This window comes from Delphinus delphis, chromosome 19 (genome assembly GCF_949987515.2).
Source record: "Delphinus delphis chromosome 19, mDelDel1.2, whole genome shotgun sequence".
In the NCBI taxonomy this organism is placed as follows: domain Eukaryota; kingdom Metazoa; phylum Chordata; class Mammalia; order Artiodactyla; family Delphinidae; genus Delphinus; species Delphinus delphis.
Genome location: NC_082701.1, coordinates 51,765,330 through 51,783,973, shown reverse-complemented (window position 1 = coordinate 51,783,973; position 18,644 = coordinate 51,765,330). Strand labels below are relative to the sequence as shown.

Genomic DNA, 18,644 nt, shown 5'->3' with positions numbered 1-18,644 from the left:
GCCCCGGAGGTGTTTTTTAAGCCTGTGAATTTTAATACCTTTAGGGCAGTGGTCCCTAACCTTTTTGGCACCAGGGACCGGTTTCGTGGAAGACAATTTTTCCACAGACGGCAACGCGAGCAATGGGGAGCGGCAGGTGAAGTGTCGCTCACTCGCTCGCCCCTGCTCACCCGCTGCTGTGCAGCCCGGTTCCTAACAGGCCGCGGACCGGTACTAGTCCGTGGCCCAGGGGTTGGGGACCCCTGCTTTAGGGGGTCTAGAGAGTCAGTTCTGTCTTAGACCAAGTTACTTGCCCAAGCTCTTAGGTTATTGAGTTTTTTCTGTCTCGAGTGACACTAGCAACATTAATATTTTATCTTTATAACATATTTTAGTATGGAGCAGTGGACATTCAGTCTTGTTATTCTTCTTTTTCAATATTTAAGTGCTCTAATTCTCCAAATAATTTAGACATTATTTTGTCAGCTTCTGGGGAAAAAAAAATCTCTCTGGGATTTTGATTGCAAGTACGTCAAGTTCCTAAATCCATTTGGACAGAATTTACCTCTTTACAATATTGAGTCATTATTCAGAAGTGTAAGTCTCTACTCAGTTCTTTTATATCACTGAGTAAAAATTTAAAAATTTCTTTTTGAAGATCCTGCATATTTCTCGCTAAATTTATTTATTTCAAAGAATTTCTTTTGTTGCTGCCTGCCAAGACGGATGGATATCTATTTCTCATTTTTTTTCAAGATTACAAAAATAACATGTGGTCATTGTACAAAAAGAAATTAAACAGTATAGGAATATAAAGAACCATCACCCCACCCCCATGTCATTCTGTCCCCAGAAATATGGTGCTATCCTTCTAGGGCCGTGCTTAACTATACACACACCGCAGGCACACATGCACGCACGCGTGTGCGCGCGCACGCACACACACACACACACACACACACACAAACTACACATTCTGTTCTGCATCTTGCTTTTGTCACATAGCAATTTATCACAGAAACCTCTCCGTGTCCGTGCATATAAATCAACCTCAATCTTCTTATAAATAGCATAGAATTACATTAAATTCTAATTGTTTTTCACTAATTAACCATTCTCTTGGATTTTCACAGTACATGATCACAGCATCTGTCATTATGAAAAAAAGAAAAAAATAGAAAACTTTTTTTTGTCTTTTTGCAATAGACAGAGCATCTAAAACAATGTCAAATGATTGTAGTGACAGAAGAAAACCTGTCATGTCTCTAATTTTAACAAAAATGTCTTTAATGGAAATTATAACGTTATCTGTTGGGTTCAGATATTTTTTATCATGTTGATAAAGTGTCTTTGTGTACTAATAATTTGGAATTTTTAAAATCAGGATGGATGTTGAATTTTCCATTGCATTGTTGGCGTATATCCCAATGATCATGTCTTTTCTCCTGAGACATATTTACAGAATTAATTTTATTAATAGACTTCCTAATATTAAACCATTTTTGTATTCATGGTCCTGGTGAATTATTCTTTTAACCTCACACTAAATTAAATTTGATAATGTTTTCATTAAGATTTTCTTTTTTTTTTTAAATTGAAGTATAGTTGATTTACAAGGATTTTCATACTTGAGATTGTGTCTGGCCTGTTTTTTTCTTTCTTTGTCTATAATTAGTTCTTCTATAAAGCTCTGCTTTCAGCTTACAGCCAAACATTCTTTTAATTCTCAAAAGAAGTACAGCACAAACTGGTTTGATGCTCCTGGGAACACAGCTAAACCACATCGCTAGCCCCTTGCAACATAACTAGTCATGTGACCGGTTCCCACCAGAGGTCAGTGAATGGACATGGCGATGGGTTTGTTAAGAGCAGAAGGCCCTTTGCTTTCTTTCTTTCCCTTCCGTAGCGACCTTGGAGGTCATGGAGCTGCGAGATGGAAGGGGCTTACACTTTTCACTGCTTGGAAGAGAATCTCCCAGGAGAGCTGCCCCACTGAGAAAATCCATATTGGACCTTGGTAAGCTATTGAGACTTGAGATTGTTTGTTACAGCAACTAACATCAACATAGTTGACCAATACAAGGAATTTCCATAACGTCCATTTTGAAATGTATTTAATATAGTTTATCTGTGTGATTCCACTTCCATGGAATCTAAGACATGGAAAATAACATACACAAAAAGTGGTTTCCTCGCACCCAGTACTCTGTGTGTACCTAGCACTGTGCTGGCCTATATGGCAGGAAACATTTTTTGAGACGTTAACCTAGATCTTTCTTCCTCCTGATATTTTTCCCCCTCTCCCTTTTCAAACAGGTAATTGTCTCAGAGGGAGGATGGGACAGGATAGAAAACAGAAAATATTATGCCTATTGGTTCCCAACAACCTAAATCCATCAGGTTTTCCTAGACGCCTCAGAGGCAAATATCCAGATGGAAAAGTGGAGGTAGCGGGTGAAGGGTGGTAACAAAGCTGGGCTCACCCAAGGAGGGAAGAGGAGAGGAGTGGGGGAGAGCACAGACTTCTGTGAATCCCAGACAGCCCTGCATCTTGACCCACAGCTCTGGAAAAGGCAGTGAGACCCCAGGGAGGGATGGTGGGTGATGGGGATGAAGATTCTCGTGACTTTCCCACAAGGTACAGAAGCAACAGAAACGCTACACGGGCACGTACACCGGCGGGAGAAGAAGATGCCTTGACAGCCGCCTGTATGCACCAACCCGGCCCTGGACCACCCGATTCGTAGATGCAACCAAGGACGTGTCAAAATACCAGGGCAGGGGCTTCCCTGGTGGCGTAGTGGCTGAGAGTCCGCCTGCCGATGCAGGGGACACGGGTTCGTGCCCCGGTCCGGGAAGATCCCACATGCCGTGGAGCGGCTGGGCCCGTGAGCCATGGCCGCTGAGCCTGCGCGTCCGGAGCCTGTGCTCCGCAGCGGGAGAGGCCACAACAGTGAGAGGCCCGCGTACCGCCAAAAAAAACAGGGGAAGCAGGTGATTCGAGAAACAGAGAGTCTCCTCCTCAAGGCCGGGCGTTACACACACACCCTCTTGGGGGAAACGGGAGGCAGACCCCCGCTGTGCCAAACTCTAGGGAGTAAAAAGGAGAGGGTCTGTTTCTTGCGGGTGCTCCCGATGGAGAACCCTCTCGGGTGGAGGCGCTGAGGGTGGAGTGGGGGCGTGAGGGGGTGTTTGGGTGGGGTGGGGGCCGTCAGGCTGCCTCTGCAGATCCCGCCGGGCTGGCTCTGGAGGCGAGACTTGGGGGAGGGAATGGGAAAGGGCGGGGTGGGCCGCGCCCCGCCACGTCTCCTCCTCCTCCCCGGCCGGGATTGAGGGCGGGCTCGGGCGGCCAGCAGGGGGCGCCAGAGGACAGGCACTGCCTCGCGGAGGACTTGCCGGGCTTGGGACGCTGCCCCGCCCGAGACCCCCGCCCCACCCCGGCTCCGCATCCCAGACCCGGAGGGGACCCGGGCCGCGCGGCCGGCGTGCGCGGGGGAAGCAGGGAGAACCCAGCGGAGCCCGGAAGCCGGTGCCCGGCAGCGCAGGCGCGAGGTCACGGCTGTTAACCTCCGGGCGGGGGTCCCAGGGTGTCCGCCTCACACACAGGGTCTCAGATTTAGACGCTGGACCTCGGGCCAGATGAGCTGATGCACAATGCCCTGATGGGATCAAGGAAGGCAGGCGTCATAAAGCAGACATGTAAAATATCTGACATTTATGTTAACACATTTCGGCATTGCTTCCTATTTCAATACTCCGCCAACCTCAAAACATGGCACTGGCCCTGAGCCTCTTACCCTACGAGGGGCCTCGTCCTGGGCCTCCTCCATCTCTCCAGGGGACAGCCTCTTTGGTCCCCAGGCTTATCGCCTATCTGCACCCCGCCCCAGCCCCCTCCCAACACATACACCCCTACACATCCTTCACCCACTACTTGTCTCTCAACTTCGGGCCTTCTCCCCTCCTCCCACGGGCCCCATGCGCCTGTCCACCCCTACCCCTGCCTCAACTAAACAGCTTCCTTCAGTTCTTTCCTCCTCAACCATCTGTCCCAGCCCCAGCCCCCTGCCTCGCCCTCACACACACACCTGAGCCCAGGAGGGAGCCCCCCCCGGGCAGGGCTGCCCTGCAAAAACACGCCTCTACCAAAACCCCCCTTTCGCAGCCATGGACGCCTAGCCCCTGCCTCCCCGGCCCCCCGCACCAGCATCAAATCAGGCCGAACTTCTTCCCAGAGTTCCTGAGGGATAAATGAAGGAGCAGAGAGCCAGACCCCAGCCAGAGTGGGGTCAGTGTGGACAGGGGTCAAAGGGCAAGGTCTGGGTTCCGCTTGTGGTTCACAGAACCCAGAGACCTGTTGCTAGGTAACCAGATCTCCCAGCCGACACATCCTGAGCTGCCTGCCGATAGGCAGCCTCCAGCCATCTTCCCTGAATCTCTCAGACACCCACCCTCTGTGGGACCCTGAAAAGCAGGAGGAGGGGAGAAGCAAGCCCTGCCACCACCCCTGAGCTCCGCCACCCCCGTTTCACTGTGAAGGTTCGGCCGCTGGGCCGTCAGGTCACGGCCGCCATGAGTCTGGGCACCATGGAGGGGGAGGATCTGGCCGAGTACTTCCGCTTGCAGTATGGGCAAAGGCTGCTGCAGCTGCTGCAGTGAGTGTCGGAGGGCCTGGGAGCGCCGTGCCCACCCGTTGCCCCACCTTCCCACCTGTCCCCCTGCTCCTATAACCCAGCACCGCAAATCACACTGGCACCAATCCCGCCCGTCCCTGGCCCCAGCTTGCTCCCCAGCACGGCCCTCTCTCCCTCTGAGCACACCGTTCTTTTCGCTCAGATGGGGTAGGGCGCCTTCCCTCCCCGTGGGTGCCTGTCTCCATGGGTTCCTCCCGGTCCCGGGCTGCCCCAGGCGCTCAGAGTCCACAGTCCCTATTGCCTGTGTCTTGGGCAGGAAGTTCCCCAGCACTGAGGACCACTCAGACTCCCCATCCATCCGGCTGCTGGAGAAGAAGAAAGAGGCCAAGCTCATGCACCATGCCATGGAGCAGAAGAAGGAGGTGGGAGACGCAAGGGTTGGATGCGGGGAGGGCCACGGCTCAGGGAGAGCCTGAGGACGGCCCTCTGTTTTGTGGGTGGTGGTGGCTAGAGCCAGGCATCGTGGGTGTTGATCCTGTGTTTCCTCTGCACAGCACAGAAGGGATCCGAGTCTTGGGGTACCAGTGTCCTGCGATGCTCTGCTCTGAACCAGACGTGGGGTGGAAAGTGGGCACCTGGGGACAGGGGCTCTAGGGCAGGGGATGCTGGGGCCTTCCTTGGTTTCCATTCAGGGGTCCTCTTGACCTCTCTGCTCCCCCCTCCCCCCTAGATATTTCAGCGCAGAATGGAAACCCTGAACCTGCGCTGGGAGGAGCTGGGAGTCAAGGAGGCCCAGCTGAAAGCCCACATACAGAAGTTTGAGCAGTTCATCCGGGTACGAAGGGGTGTGGCTTGCTGCAGCAGGGCTGCCACGCTCTGCAGTTGGTCAGCTTGCCCCTCCTCCCACTCCCTACCTCTCCCCCCTCCCTCCTCAGCCTCCATTTCCCCGACTTCTCGCCCTGGCTTAGAGGTGTCCTTGGTGCTCACCAGTGCCTGGGGCTTGCCCCTTTATCTCCCCCTCCTACTGCTCCGTTTGCATTGATAGTTTCCTGCTGCCCTGTCCGTCTCTGCCCCCTCTAGATTGCTGTTTCCTATTTCCTTGCCTGTGGTTGGCACATCCAGTTTATCCAGTGAATGAATGAATGATGGATGATGAATAAATGAATGAATGTGCCACGGTTAGGGCCAGGCACTTGGGGATACAAAGATGAACCAGACAGTGTTTTATTTTTTAAATAAATTTTTATTTATTTAATTTATTTATTTCTGGCTGTGTTGGGTCTTCGCTGCTGCGCGCGGGCTTTCTCTAGTTGCGGCGAGCAGGGGCTACTCTTCGTTGCGGTGCGCGGGCTTCTCGTTGCGGTGCGCGGGGTTCTCATCGCGGTGGCTTCTCATTGCGGAGCACGGGCTCTAGGTGTGCAGGCTTCAGTAGTTGCGGCACACGGGCTCAGTAGTTGTGGCACACGGGCTTAGTTGCTCTGCAGCATGTGGGATCTTCCTGGACCAGGAACTGAACCCGTGTCCCCTGCATTGGCAGGCGGATTCTCAACCACTGCGCCACCAGGGAAGCCCCCAGACAGGGTTTTAGTCCCCCCAGCTCACCCTACCCCTCCATCCTTGCACTGAAGGCCCAGGCAGGGGGCATTGAAGAACCAGGTACTGGAGTCCCCTACGAGACAACCCCTCTCAGTGTGTCCTGAGAGGAGGGATTTAACCGTTTTAAAATCCAGATTTCTCCAGACTGGCTCCAACCGGGCACCTGCCGAGCCTTGAAGGGCTGGCCCAGCCCCAGGGGGTAACCTCTGGCCTCTGCTACAGGGCAGTCCTGTTCTCAAGCATCTTTGTCTCTCTCTCTGCCTAAACCAGGTGGGAAAGGAAGCTGATGGACCAGGCATTATTCTCCAGAGGTCCAGTCTTTCTTACTGGCCAGAGAAAAGCTCATGGAGTGCTTGGGGTGGCAGGAGATTTGGGGGTGAGGGGTTCTGCAAATCGTCGGAATCCTGGAGAGCTTGTTACAGATACGGACCCTGGGCCCCTGCCCTCTCCTTGCTTTCAGCAGGCCTGAGGTCAGGCCCAGTCGACTGTATTGTTAAAAGTATCCCCAGGGGATTGTGATGCCCGGCTGGACTTGGAAACCACTGGTTTGGGGCCCCTCTCTCCTCTCCTGGACCCACAGGGCAGAATGCAAATCCCCCGGGTGCCTTCTTCCATGTCTTCCAAATGCCACCACCACAGGCACCCATCTGGGTGGAATCACCACAGCCCCTGAAGGGGGAAAGGAGCCACACACAGGCAGTGTGAGAGGTCTGCCCCTCATCTTGGGAGGAGAGCTTGTCCTCCCGAGGAAGGAAGGAGGACGGGACCAGCGCACTTGCAGCAGCTGAGCCTCGTGTCTTTCTTTCTGGGCATTGAATTCCCTGCATCATCTCCTCCTGTCCCCACCTGATGCCAGTTTTGAGCTACAGGAACATCCCCTCCGGAATGGCCTTGCCCCACCAGGCCCTCCGGACTAGGCCCACCTCCTAGCTCGTCTCCCTAGAGCTCCAGCAGGGTTGCCCCAGCTTTTGAAAGGAAGAGAGGGGCTCCTGCCTCTCATTTCTACAATTGGAGAAGGTGAGGCACCAAATCAGGAGAAAATTTGGGCTTCCCAGGTCTGGGCCCAGGTCTCTGCCCTGTGACAAATGGCCACCACTAAGGATAGAGATGAGGGACTTCCCTGGTGGTCCAGCGGTTAGGACTCTGCGCTTCCACTGCAGGGGGCTCCGGTTCGATCCCTGATTGGGGACCTAGGATCCCGCGAGAGGAGCGGTGCGGCCAAAAAAAAAAAAAGAATAGAGATGGAAACTTTATCAGAAGATTTTCCCAGCCTTTCCCAGGGTTTGAGTTCTCTCCAGACACTGAGCCCAGTGGGGCGTGGGGCTTCCGGAGCTCAGATTCCGCAGAGTCAGGATCACGTCCTGTCTCGTCCCCATAAGGCCACCTTCTGATGTTGGATTAACTCTCTGTCCTCTCAGCCTCCTCAGTCCACGGAAAGCCCCTCAACCAGCTTCAGATAACCCTGGAGACGCGCTTCCTTACACCTCATCCGCCACGTGGGCAGCCTGGCCACCGCCGTCCACCCTCAGGGTGGACAGAGGCCTTGTGGGAGCCCCACCAGCCTGGGCACCAGGGAGGGCAGGACCCACGCCCGATTGGCATCATCTCCCTGGCCCCAGGAGAACGACCAGAAACGGATCCGGGCCCTGAAGAAGGCCAACAAGGAGCGAGAACTCAAGAGGCAGTGCACGCAAGAGCTGACCAAGGCCAAGCAGGAGATGGCGGCCCTGCGGCTGGAGCACCAGAGGCTGAGCGCCAAGCTGCAGGAATACTCCATCTTCAACAAGTACCTGGAGAAGGTGGTGGAGAACTCCGAGGTGCGTGGAGGGCCGAGGGGGATGGGAGGTTCCTCAGGCCCACCTACTCTTCCCCAGGGGCCTGGGCTGTGAGGGGACTGGGGCAGGGATGGTCACCTGCTCCGGGGAAAGGCCTCCAGCCAAGGAGGGCAGCTGGCAGAGGCCCCTGGCGAGGCTGGACTCATTTCTCAAGGGTGGGAACCTGGCGGTGTATCTGTGCGCGTATGACATCTGTGGACCTGTCTCTATATGGGTCCCGTGTCTGTGTCTAGGAGCGAGGTTTTGTTTTGGAGCACCAACGATCAGCTTGGCCTGCGTCGGATGTGACCCACACTCTCCCTGCTTCCCCTCCTCCCTGGTGTTCTTCAGTTTACTTGAGAGTAGATGGGCAGAGAAAGCGCCAGCCTTGCGCAGAGCTGGGCACTTAGCATGTGCTGGGCCCTGGGCTGGGTGGGTGCTGCAAGCATAGCCTTGCTCAGTCCACTCACTAGCCCCCAGAGGAAAGCCATCATTTCACCCTGTTACGAGGAAGAAGCGGAGGCTCAGAGAGGTTAGGTAACCTGCTCAGGGATGCACAGCTTATAAGTGGCAGAGCCCTTGCTTCTAACCACCCTTCGGTGGGCCCCACAAAGCCACTGACAACTGTTCTTCATAAAGTTGCCTTGTTGCCAGAGCTAAGGAACTTGTTTGCCCTCTGCCCACCCATGCTTTCTGGAGTGTTTGACACTGTCCATGCTCCTGCTTGAAATATACCTGTGCCCTTTCCTCTGGGACTCCTCCCTCCTTCTACTTTCAGGCTACCTCTGGCCCTTCCTCCTCAGGCTCCTCTGGGGCTCCTCTTCCTCAAGTTCCTCGGGTCTTTGTCCCACACCCTGCACTTTTCTCCCTGAGGAATTCCCTGGGTCTCTGATGGATGTCACCCATGTCAACGGCCATCCACCTATGTCCCCCATCCTCCCATGTGACAGCAGCAGGGCCCTTCACCAGGGTGGAGAGAGGTATGAGGTATGCCCTCTGGGGTGTGAACCCATGTCCTGTGGGGGGCACAGGGAGACAAAGGATACACAACTTTTTAAAGTCCTGGCAATTTCCATATAGAACCACTAACCTAATTTATTTATGCATGAGTCCCAAGTCCGTGTTACTTCCTGCATTCTAAGGTACTACCTACTGTACGATAAATTGTTCATTTAATAATTGGGTTTTGGGGGAGGTGGGGGAGTGAGAGAAGACTAGTATATTAAAGCCGCAGATAGATTATAGGACACGACTCAAATTTAGAGCTAGTAAAATGTGTCTTGGAATGGAGGAGATTGGCCTGGATCTCTCTGGCCTGGAGCTCCCTCCTAAGCGTCAGGCCCGTACATCTAATTTATTGAGTCCACGACTGCTTCCTGCCACCCCCAGGCCAGCGCTGCTGCGGGTGGGTCCGGTGCTGGTGAAGGGCAAGACCACCCACCCACAGCCTCGCCGGAACTCCGGCTTCTTCCTGGACTCCTTCTCCTTCTCCCCCACTCCCCGCAGCCATCCATCAGCAGATCTGGTCTATTCCGCCTCCTAAGTATTTCTGGAATCCAGCCCCTGCCCCTTCCTCATCCAGACCACCACTGTACCTCACCAGGAGTCCAGCTCTGCGTTATGCCTCGCCACCAGTCTGTCCAGCATTCTACAGCCAGTGGGGTCCCCATCTCTCATTCTCTTTCCTCGTCCTTTATTTCTTTCAAAATATTTTAAGTGTACTGAAAAGTATACATAAATATATGACAGCACCCAAGTACTCTCCACAGCTTCGTCACATCTTAATATTTCCCCCAATTTGCCCCTTTTTTTCCTAAAATAGAACACGACTGGTCATTGAAACCCCCAGTGTGCCCCCCTTCCAAACACCGTGCTTCTCCTCTCCTCAGGGGTAACCAGTAATCCAGATTTTTAAGCTTCTCATTCTCAGGCTTGTTATTATTTGGGGCCACAGTTTACATTATCCATAAACTATGAAGAGTATGTACATGTCCTTTTATGGCTTTTTTCCAATCAATGATTTAAAGAGAAAAAAAAGCTTTGTATCATGGGAAATTTCAGCCGTATACAAAAGCAGAGAAAATAGTCTATTGAATGCCCATTACTCATCACCTAATTCCAGCCATCATCAGCTCATTGTCAGATCCCCGTCGCTGCCATTTTGAAGCAAATGATATTGTTTTCATCTATAGGTATTTCATTATATGGCTCTAAAAGAGCTCTTTTTCACATAGCCACAATACCTGTATCCAGCCGACGTCAAAATTTCCCCAGTTATTGCACAAATGCTTTTTGTACAGCTGGTTTGTCCCAATTGGGGTCCAAATAAGGTCCCCAAACTGCATTTGGTTGATGTGTTTCTCAAGTGTCCCAGACGTTATTACTATGCTGATCAAAAGAAGCCAGACATGAAAGAGGACACACTGTATGATTCCACTGATATGTTTCAAAACAGGTGAAATGAATCATGGGGGATAGAAGTCCTAATTCTGGTTTCCTCGGGGCAGATACTGACTGAAAGGGGGCCAAAGATTCTTCTAGGGTGCTGGAAATGTCCTAAGTCCCCCTCTTCACATATTAGCTAGAATACTACCATCTGGAAAAGGACTTCATACTTCCCTTCATCAACTAGATGATGACTAGTTGATGGGCCTTAAACTAAGGTGGGTCTTAAAGAAAAATCTTGTTAAATGCTTGATTCTTCATTACAGTCTTCAGAATAATGAGTTGGTTCTCCAGCATCCTCTGAAAGCGCCCTGTAATGTTGTTAGTATCACCGTGAACACCACATTTGATATGGTTCAATCCTTCGCACTTATTCTTACTGATGTTCAAAGGGTCCCATCTTTGGACAGTGGGAGCCTCTTCAAGTTGGCCCCTGGGACCTTTTGACATCAGCGTTCAGTTTTGGAGAGGTGCTCCTGGGTGCTCTGATGTATCCCATTCGTTTTAGCTGTTGTATACCATTGCATCTCTCAGAAATGCAGACAGGAAGTTCTCTCTCTGCTCTCTCCTTCAGTGGATGAAGTTCACACTCCTCAGGGTTTACTGGGCACTTTTTTAACTTCTCCAGGGTGATCTCTCCGTCCCCATCTTGAACCCAGGCCATTCACATTAAACTCTCTTGCTCATCCTGGATATGCCACACATAACACCATCATCTTTACCCAGGCTGTTCCGTCTACCTGTACTACTTCCTCGCTTTCCCCCACCTGCCTTTGCCCACCCGTCTTCTCGTCATACCTCTGGTCTCATTTTAACCATCCTTTTCCTGAGGAAGCCTTTTCTGGCTGTCCCCATCTCCTCTAATGCTGGGTTAAGTGGCCCTTGCCCACAGAGGATGTATTTGGGGAGAGGCCAGTTCCCGGAACACCAGTCTATCACTGGAAATGTCATGAGATGGAGAGACAACTCAGGGAGTGTCCCCTGGGTGGCTGGAAGTCACGTGCTGATAACCCCCCCACACCCCGGGGACGTGAGTTGGCATCCTGGAGCTGGTACTCAGAGCGCCTTCTAGAGAGGGAGGGTTACAGGGCTTCTGTTCTGCTGAGTTAGGGCCAGAGCAGCGTGGCCCTGCACTGTGGCAGACGGGGCAGCTGAGCCTGGCCAGCCACCTGCCCCACTGGTACCCACCCTCTCCAGACCCCACCGGAGGGAGGCCTCAGCCCCTGTTGAACAAATACCAGAGAGCACCAGGCTGAAGATACCACCCAACAGTCGCCTGCAGCCCATCCCCCAGTCACCGAGAGGTCTTATCACTCTGTGTTGTAACTGACTATTTACTTGTCTGTCTGTCCTACCCCACCACCCCAAGTTGTAAGGCTTCCTAAAAGCAGGGTCTGGCTTTCTTCTCTCCTGTTCAGCTGGGGAACCTTCAGAGCGGTTTATTAACCCGGGTCTCTGAGGGTGGAGGCGGGCACGTATCTTTGTTAAAGCTCCCAGGTGATTCTAATAACCGGCAGTTAAGACTGAGAGCCCTGGGTCTAGATGCACGTGCTCCCGACACGTGGCCCACGGCCCGTACCAACTCAAGAGGAGCACAGGGGGACTCCAAGGGCCTCACAGCCTCTGCCCCTTGGCCCAGGGCCTCACTGCCGGGCAGAGGCATCAAGGCTGGGAGTGGAGGGCGCAGAGTGGGGTCGGACCCCTTGGGTGGCGGTGCACTGGTCCGAGTCCGTCCCTCCCCTACCCCCCACCCCCGCCCATCCCCTCCCGCAGTTCGAAGAGATCCACGAGGTGATCGCGCGCTACAAGACGCTGGTGAGCATGCACCACGACCTCATGCAGTCGGCGCAGGAGGGCCAGGAGAAGGTCGAGCGCGCCAAGGCCCGGCTGGCGCGCTACAAGGAGGAGAAGGACGACGAGATCCTGCAGCACAACAACGAGCTGGCGCGCCTGCAGATGCGCTTCGACCGCGCCCGCAGCGACGTCATCATCTGGGTGAGCGCCCCGGGTGGGTAAGGGGCACACACACACAAACACACACACACACGCACACACGCTCCTAGCGCTCACGCCCCGCCCTCATTCTCCTCCCCAGGAATCTCGCTGGGCACACATCCAGAACACCGCCGCCAAGAAGACCCTCTTGCTTGGCACCATTAAGATGGCAACGCTGAACCTCTTCCAGATCGTGAGCAAGCAGCTGAAGGAGGCGAGCTCCGTGTCCCTGGAGGACACGCACAAACAGCTGGACACGGTAAGAGGAGGCCCGAGTGCCTGGCCAGCTGGCTCGAGTGAGCCACGATGGTTCTCCCTGGGTTGGGCAGAGGCGCGATTCCTACAGAGTAGTGGTTCTCAAATTTTCACAGCATCAGAATCACCTGGGGGCTGGGGCGTATCACTGAATCCCGCCCCCAGAGTCTCAGACTCGGTGGGTCTGAGATGAAGAGCCATGAATTTCCATTTTCAGCAAGTTTCCAGGTGATGGTGCTGGTCTGGGTTCCACACTTTGAGAACCACTGCATTAGCTCTAAGGTTCTGTTGGCCCCAATCAGCACGGGCAGTAGCAGGGACCCGCTACTGCATTCATTAGTTACACAAAACAGTCTTATTAAGTTCTAGTGAGATGCTGAAGGCTTGTGACTGACCCCCACGCTTGGGGAAAAGAGAAAATTGGCAGGTGGTGCGGGGAGGGAAATCAGCAAGGGCAGGGAAGGGTCAGAGTCATATTAGTACCATTCTGAGATTTTTCTCTTTGAAGTAATTGAAAGGAAATGACTTTTTCACTGTATGATTCAAAGCTATGGGATGCCATGTCCGTGTGCCACCTGAAATTGTCTCACTTCTGACCAAAGGTACCCGCATCCCGCTGTTTGGGAAGCTACGCCAGCAGATGCAGTAGCCGTGCTTCCTGTAACATGCAGAGAACCATGATTAATTATTTATCCTTTTTGGCAAAAGCCTTTAGCTCTGCCATGAAATAGTAGAAAGTAGGCTCCCAAAGGCTGGGATTTCTGTTTGCTTTTTTCCTGCTGTATCCCCAGCATCTAGAACAATGCCAGGCAGATAGCAGGCACTCTGTAAGTATTTGGTGAATGAATATGGAACAGAAGCCGATAAAAGCAATTGACTGAGAGGTGCTTCCTCTGTTTAAAAAAAAAAAAAAAAAGTGAAACTCGTGAAATGTAAAGAATTTCACCCACTGACCAGCCGGGAAGTAGGATTTCCTTAAACCCAAGAATCAGCCTGCATCGTAAGGCTTATTGGAGCAGAATTATTAACAGTCCAAAGACTGTAAAGGGAATTTGTAAGAAAAGTTGTTCTGAAATAGCGATCCTCAAACTTTTTTGGTAGCAGGATACCTTTACACTCATAAAATTTATTGAAGACCCTCAAAGAGCTTTTGTTTATATGGGTTCTATCAATTGATGTTTCCTTATTAGAAACTCAAGCAGAAAAATTAAAAATAATTCATTTAGAAATGACAGTAAGAAGCACATTAACACAAATAGCATTTTTTTAGAAAATTTATTTATTTATTTATTTTTGGCTGTGTTGGGTCTTCGTTTCTGTGCGAGGGCTTTCTCTAGTTGTGGCCAGTGGGGGCCACTCTTCGTCGCGGTGCGCGGGCCTCTCACTGTCGCGGCCTCTCTCGTTGCGGAGCACAGGCTCCAGACGTGCAGGCTCAGTAGTTGTGGCTCACGGGTCCAGTTGCTCCGCGGCATGTGGGATCCTCCCAGACCAGGGCTCGAACCCGTGTCCCCTGCATCGGCAGGCGGATTCTCAACCACTGCGCCACCAGGGAAGCCCCACAAATAGCATTTTTAATGAAAAACACGTTTTCAAAAAGTATTTTATGGGACGAGTGGCATTATTTGATACTTGCAAACCGCTTGAATGCGTGGCTTCCTGGAGGACAGGTGGATTGCCACACCTGCTTCTGCATTCAGCCTGTCGTGCTAGCCTACGTCACGGGAACATCCCGCTCTGGGAAAAGCCCCTGTAGACTCTCAAGAAAATAAGAGCAAAAAAGACAAGTAACATCTTAGTATTATTATAAGAAGAGTTTTGGCCTCGTAGACCCCTCTCCCCGGCAGTAGGGTCTCAGGACGCCCAGCCGTCCTCAGATCCCTCTCCTTTAGCCGTAGTAAAGAAAGATGGGGCAGGAGGTGGTGGGCGAGCATCCCCTGCTCAGACCGTAGCTTACAGTCCATCCACTCCAAATTCTGAGCTTTCGGACTCCCTCTCAACCTCTTTTTTTTTTTTTTTTTTCGGCTGCACGGCTTGTGGGATCTTAGTTCCCCCACCAAAGATCGAACCCAGGCCCCCAGCATCGAGCAGTGAACGTGCCAAGTCCTAACCACTGGACTACCAGGGAATTCCTGTTCTCAACCTTGATTTGCTTCGATAGGAATTCCTCATATTGCCCAAATGTTACTTTTAAATATTCCACTTCATTCCTGTAGGATATGAGCCTACACACACGTGATTAAGTAACCTGAAAAAAGAAAAATAAAGACCTGGGAAAATATAAGTTAAAATCTGAGGTCAGAGGTGAGAGAGAGATGTGTGGACTCTGGATTCTTGGATTATAGAGGACAGTAGTTCAACAGGGACAGTAGTTGGCTCTGAGCTTCCTGGTAACCAGAAGCAAAAGCAACACATAGTTCTTGTACCAAAATAAGAAAACACATGGTTTCTTCAGAAAGAGCGAAACGTTCCCAGCACTTAACCTCTAGCTGAACATTTTCGAGGAGGCTTCAGAGACACTCAGTGAAATGATGTTCTCAGCAGTGTCCCTCCAGCAGATCCACGCATGGGCTTCAGAAAGCAGCCACTTACTTAGAATCAGGAACGAGGTACCACTCAGGGAAAGTGATTTTGCAAAAGGCCAAGACGATTTGCATTCAGCATAGTGTGTGTAGAAGGTCGAGCGTTATTGTTTCTGAATAAAGCCCAAACTGGAGCAGCATTTTCCAAACCGTGCTTGGCAAACCCTAGAATCCCAGGATGGCAGTAAGTCTCCTCCAGGGAAATAAACGGGCTCTATGGTCTATAAAATTTAGAAAACTCAAGTTAAACAAAGGTGGCTGGTTTTAAAATACAGGACTTCACAGTGCCTTTGCTCTGGTTCTGCCCTGAGACTCTCCCAGCAGATAAGGTTTCTAAAACTTACTTGACCACAGACCCTTTTTGGGGTAGGTGATTACTTACTACAAGAACATAGTTTGGGAAATACTGGACTTGTCATCTCTGTAACCTTGGGAAAGTTGCTCTAATTCAGTCACTGTTTGTTTCTCTCCTCTCTTGCAAAATAGGAATTGTGCTGGTAATAGTAACAGTATTAGCAACTAACTGGGCTTTTGAGAGTGTTGGACAGTCTGTGTAGCCCCATCTTTAGGAACATTCTTGAAAAGGAGAAATTTTAGGACTGAGATCTTAAAGGCCATCTAGGCCAACCTTTTCTCCCTCTTCCCTTTTCAAAGATAAACTGAGTCCCAGAAAGATGAAGTGATTTCCCCAGAGCTGCATCAGGACCCCAGGTCGTCATCCTTTTTTAAAGTGAAGTATAGTTGGTTTACAATATTGTAAATTGTAAATATTGTAGTTTCAGATGAACAACAAAGTGATTCATTTATACGTATGTATGTATATATCCATATTCTTTTATTTTCAATTCTTTTCCATTATAGTTTTTTTTTTTTTTTTTGTGGTACGCGGGCCTCTCACCACTGTGGTCTCTCCCGTTGCGGAGCACAGGCTCCAGACGCGCAGGCTCAGTGTCCATGGCCCACAGGCCCAGCCGCTCCGCGGCATATGGGATCTTCCCGGACCGGGGCATGAACCCGCGTCCCCTGCATCGGCAGGCGGACTCTCAACCACTGCGCCACCAGGGAAGCCCTCCATTATAGTTTTTTATAAGATATTGAATGTAGTTTCCTGTGCTCTACAGTAAATCCTTATTGTTTCTCTGTTTTATATATGATAGTGTGCATCTATTAATCCCATACGCCCAATTCATCCCTCCCCCCACTTTCCGCTTCGTTAACCATAGTTTGTTTTCTATGTCTGTGAGTCTGTTTCTGTTTTGTAAATAAGTTCATTTGTAGTAGTTTTTAGATTCCACATATAAGTGATATCATATAATATTTGTCTTTGTCTGACTTACTTCACTTAGTATGATAATCTCTAGGTCCATCCATGTTGCTTCAAATGACATTATTTCATTCTTTTTTATGGCAAGTAATATTCCATTGTGTGTGTGTGTGTGTGTGTGTGTGTGTGTGTGTATGTATGTGTATGTATACGTATACATACCACATCTTCTTTATCCCATCTGCTGATGGGTGCTTAGATTGCAGGACGCCAGGTCTTCTGACTTGTGAGGCTGTGCTTTTTCCACTGTGTCATACTGATTGCATGTTCTTTACAACAAAAGTTAGTGAATAGAATTTAAACTTCCCTTGATGACTCAAGATTATCATAACGAGCATCAGTTCTGGGTTTCAAGCAGATGACCTCCTTGAAGGCTTTTAAATAGTGGAGAGCCGTCTGCCCTGACCCTGGCTGACCCCTTCCTGCTAAGTGCGTGTAGCCTGAGTCCGCTTAGGATCCTCCCTTTGTCTCCCTTTGTTAGACTGTCAGCCTGTACTTCATCCTCTCATTGCGTCTTCCTCTAGGGGTTCCCAGCTCCGTCCATGTTCATCACTTCTAGTCTGCTAAGCCTCATTCTCCATGTCAACTAGAATAATTGTCAAATGAGGGAAAGTCGGTCACAGGAAATGGTGACTCCTCACGACCAGGTTATGCCAGGACATTTCCAGATGGGTGGCTTGTCGCCTGCTGGGATTAACTGCGGTCCCCTGGCCTTGCTAGATCCAGCAGTTTATCCAGGACCTGTCAGACATCTGGGCAGAGGTGAAGAAGAAGGAGCAACAGCAAGTCCGGGTTTAAGGAGCAGCCATGGTTCCAGAATGTTCTGAGACAGAGAAGGGAGAGAGAAAGTACCTGGTGACCTTGCTGTCCAGTCAGCCCAGTCCAGCCCTCTGGGACCGCTGTGCCTTTCGGAAATCCCTGTTTATCCCCTCAGGCCACAGCCCGTCCCATCCCTGAAAACATTAAATTCTATTAGAAGTTTGTTCCTAAGTCCTCTTTCTCTTTTTGGTGGTTTATTCATGGGGAAGAGGGTCCACTGAGGGGAGAACCCCCAAAGCACCCCCTTTTGAAGCTGCCCAGGTCTGGTATCTCTTAGGCTTTGCAGTTTACACAGGAAGTATCCGCGTGGCAACACACACCAGGGTGAGTGCACAGGACCCTTCTTTCCTCTACCACTTCCATTTTTTTTTTTAAGTTGGTGTTTCCAGTTGGGGTGCAAAGACTCAGTAGAAACCATGAAGGCAGCTTCCTGGGTCCGAGCGCTGGAAGCGGTAAGTTAGGAACTGTTTCTTCCCTGACGTCGGGAGGAAGCCCTGCTGTCCTGCCCCCGCTGGACCCTAAGACGTGCAATATGGTATCAGGAATGCTGATGTAGGAATAGCAGGCAGGCTGCCAGGCGACAGCATCTTAGCAGGCTGGAATGATGGCTTCAAACCGACAAAACTAAACTGAGTGGAGGTGAATGTGAAGTCTCGCACTTAACGGTCAAAAGCTCAACGGCACTGTTACCAGTCGTCAGTGGCAAAAGGCAGGTCAGGGACTGGACTGAAAGAGCAGCATTTATTGAGCATATGTTTTATATACATCATCCCAGTGAGAACCGTGTGGCACCATTAACACCTGAATTACCAAACAGGACACTTGCCCGAGGACACTGGCTCCAGCGACAGGGTCGGGAGTCGCATTGGGTCTGCCTGCCCCCAGCCTGTGCTCCCTCCACCAGGCTGCTTTCCCCTCCAGGGGCAGCCCGAGGGGGCGGCCTGAACAGGGCTCCTTGTTTCTCCTTGGCCCTGTGATCCCAGAGGCCCTGCGGGGAGACCACCACCTCCAGGGGAGTCTGCTGCAGCACCTCTGCCCGGATCCTGCTGTGGGCCGCCGTCACCCCTCACCTTTGTGTTCACCATCTTCCAGCAGCATCAACATCCCCTGGGAGTTTATTGGAAAGGCAAATTCTCGGGCCCCATCCCAGACCCAAGCACTGGAAGCTCTGGAGGTGGGGCGAAGCCTTCTGGGTTTTAACACG

At 51.3% G+C, this 18,644-nt stretch overlaps 1 protein-coding gene across 1 annotated transcript; it reads left to right on the top strand.

Annotated features, from left to right (window-relative positions):
- Positions 1 to 4,551: 4,551 nt before the first annotated feature.
- Positions 4,552 to 17,419, top strand: CCDC42 (coiled-coil domain containing 42). Its single transcript, XM_059997025.1, has 6 exons — positions 4,552 to 4,634; positions 4,930 to 5,035; positions 5,344 to 5,448; positions 7,829 to 8,026; positions 12,564 to 12,722; positions 17,342 to 17,419. The coding sequence occupies exons 1-6, from the start codon at positions 4,552 to 4,554 to the stop codon at positions 17,417 to 17,419; spliced, it is 729 nt and encodes a 242-aa protein (XP_059853008.1).
- The last annotated feature ends 1,225 nt before the right edge of the window (positions 17,420 to 18,644 follow it).

What these genes read in the sequence shown, in the direction of transcription:
- CCDC42 (XM_059997025.1), top strand. Translation starts at nt 4,552, where the DNA reads ATGAGTCTGGGCACCATGGAGGGGGAGGATCTGGCCGAGTACTTCCGC. An exon ending in AGGTGGTGGAGAACTCCGAG is followed by an intron (nt 8,027 to 12,563) that starts GTGCGTGGAGGG and finishes TCTCCTCCCCAG; the next exon opens with GAATCTCGCTGGGCACACAT. An exon ending in CGCACAAACAGCTGGACACG is followed by an intron (nt 12,723 to 17,341) that starts GTAAGAGGAGGC and finishes TGGCCTTGCTAG; the next exon opens with ATCCAGCAGTTTATCCAGGA.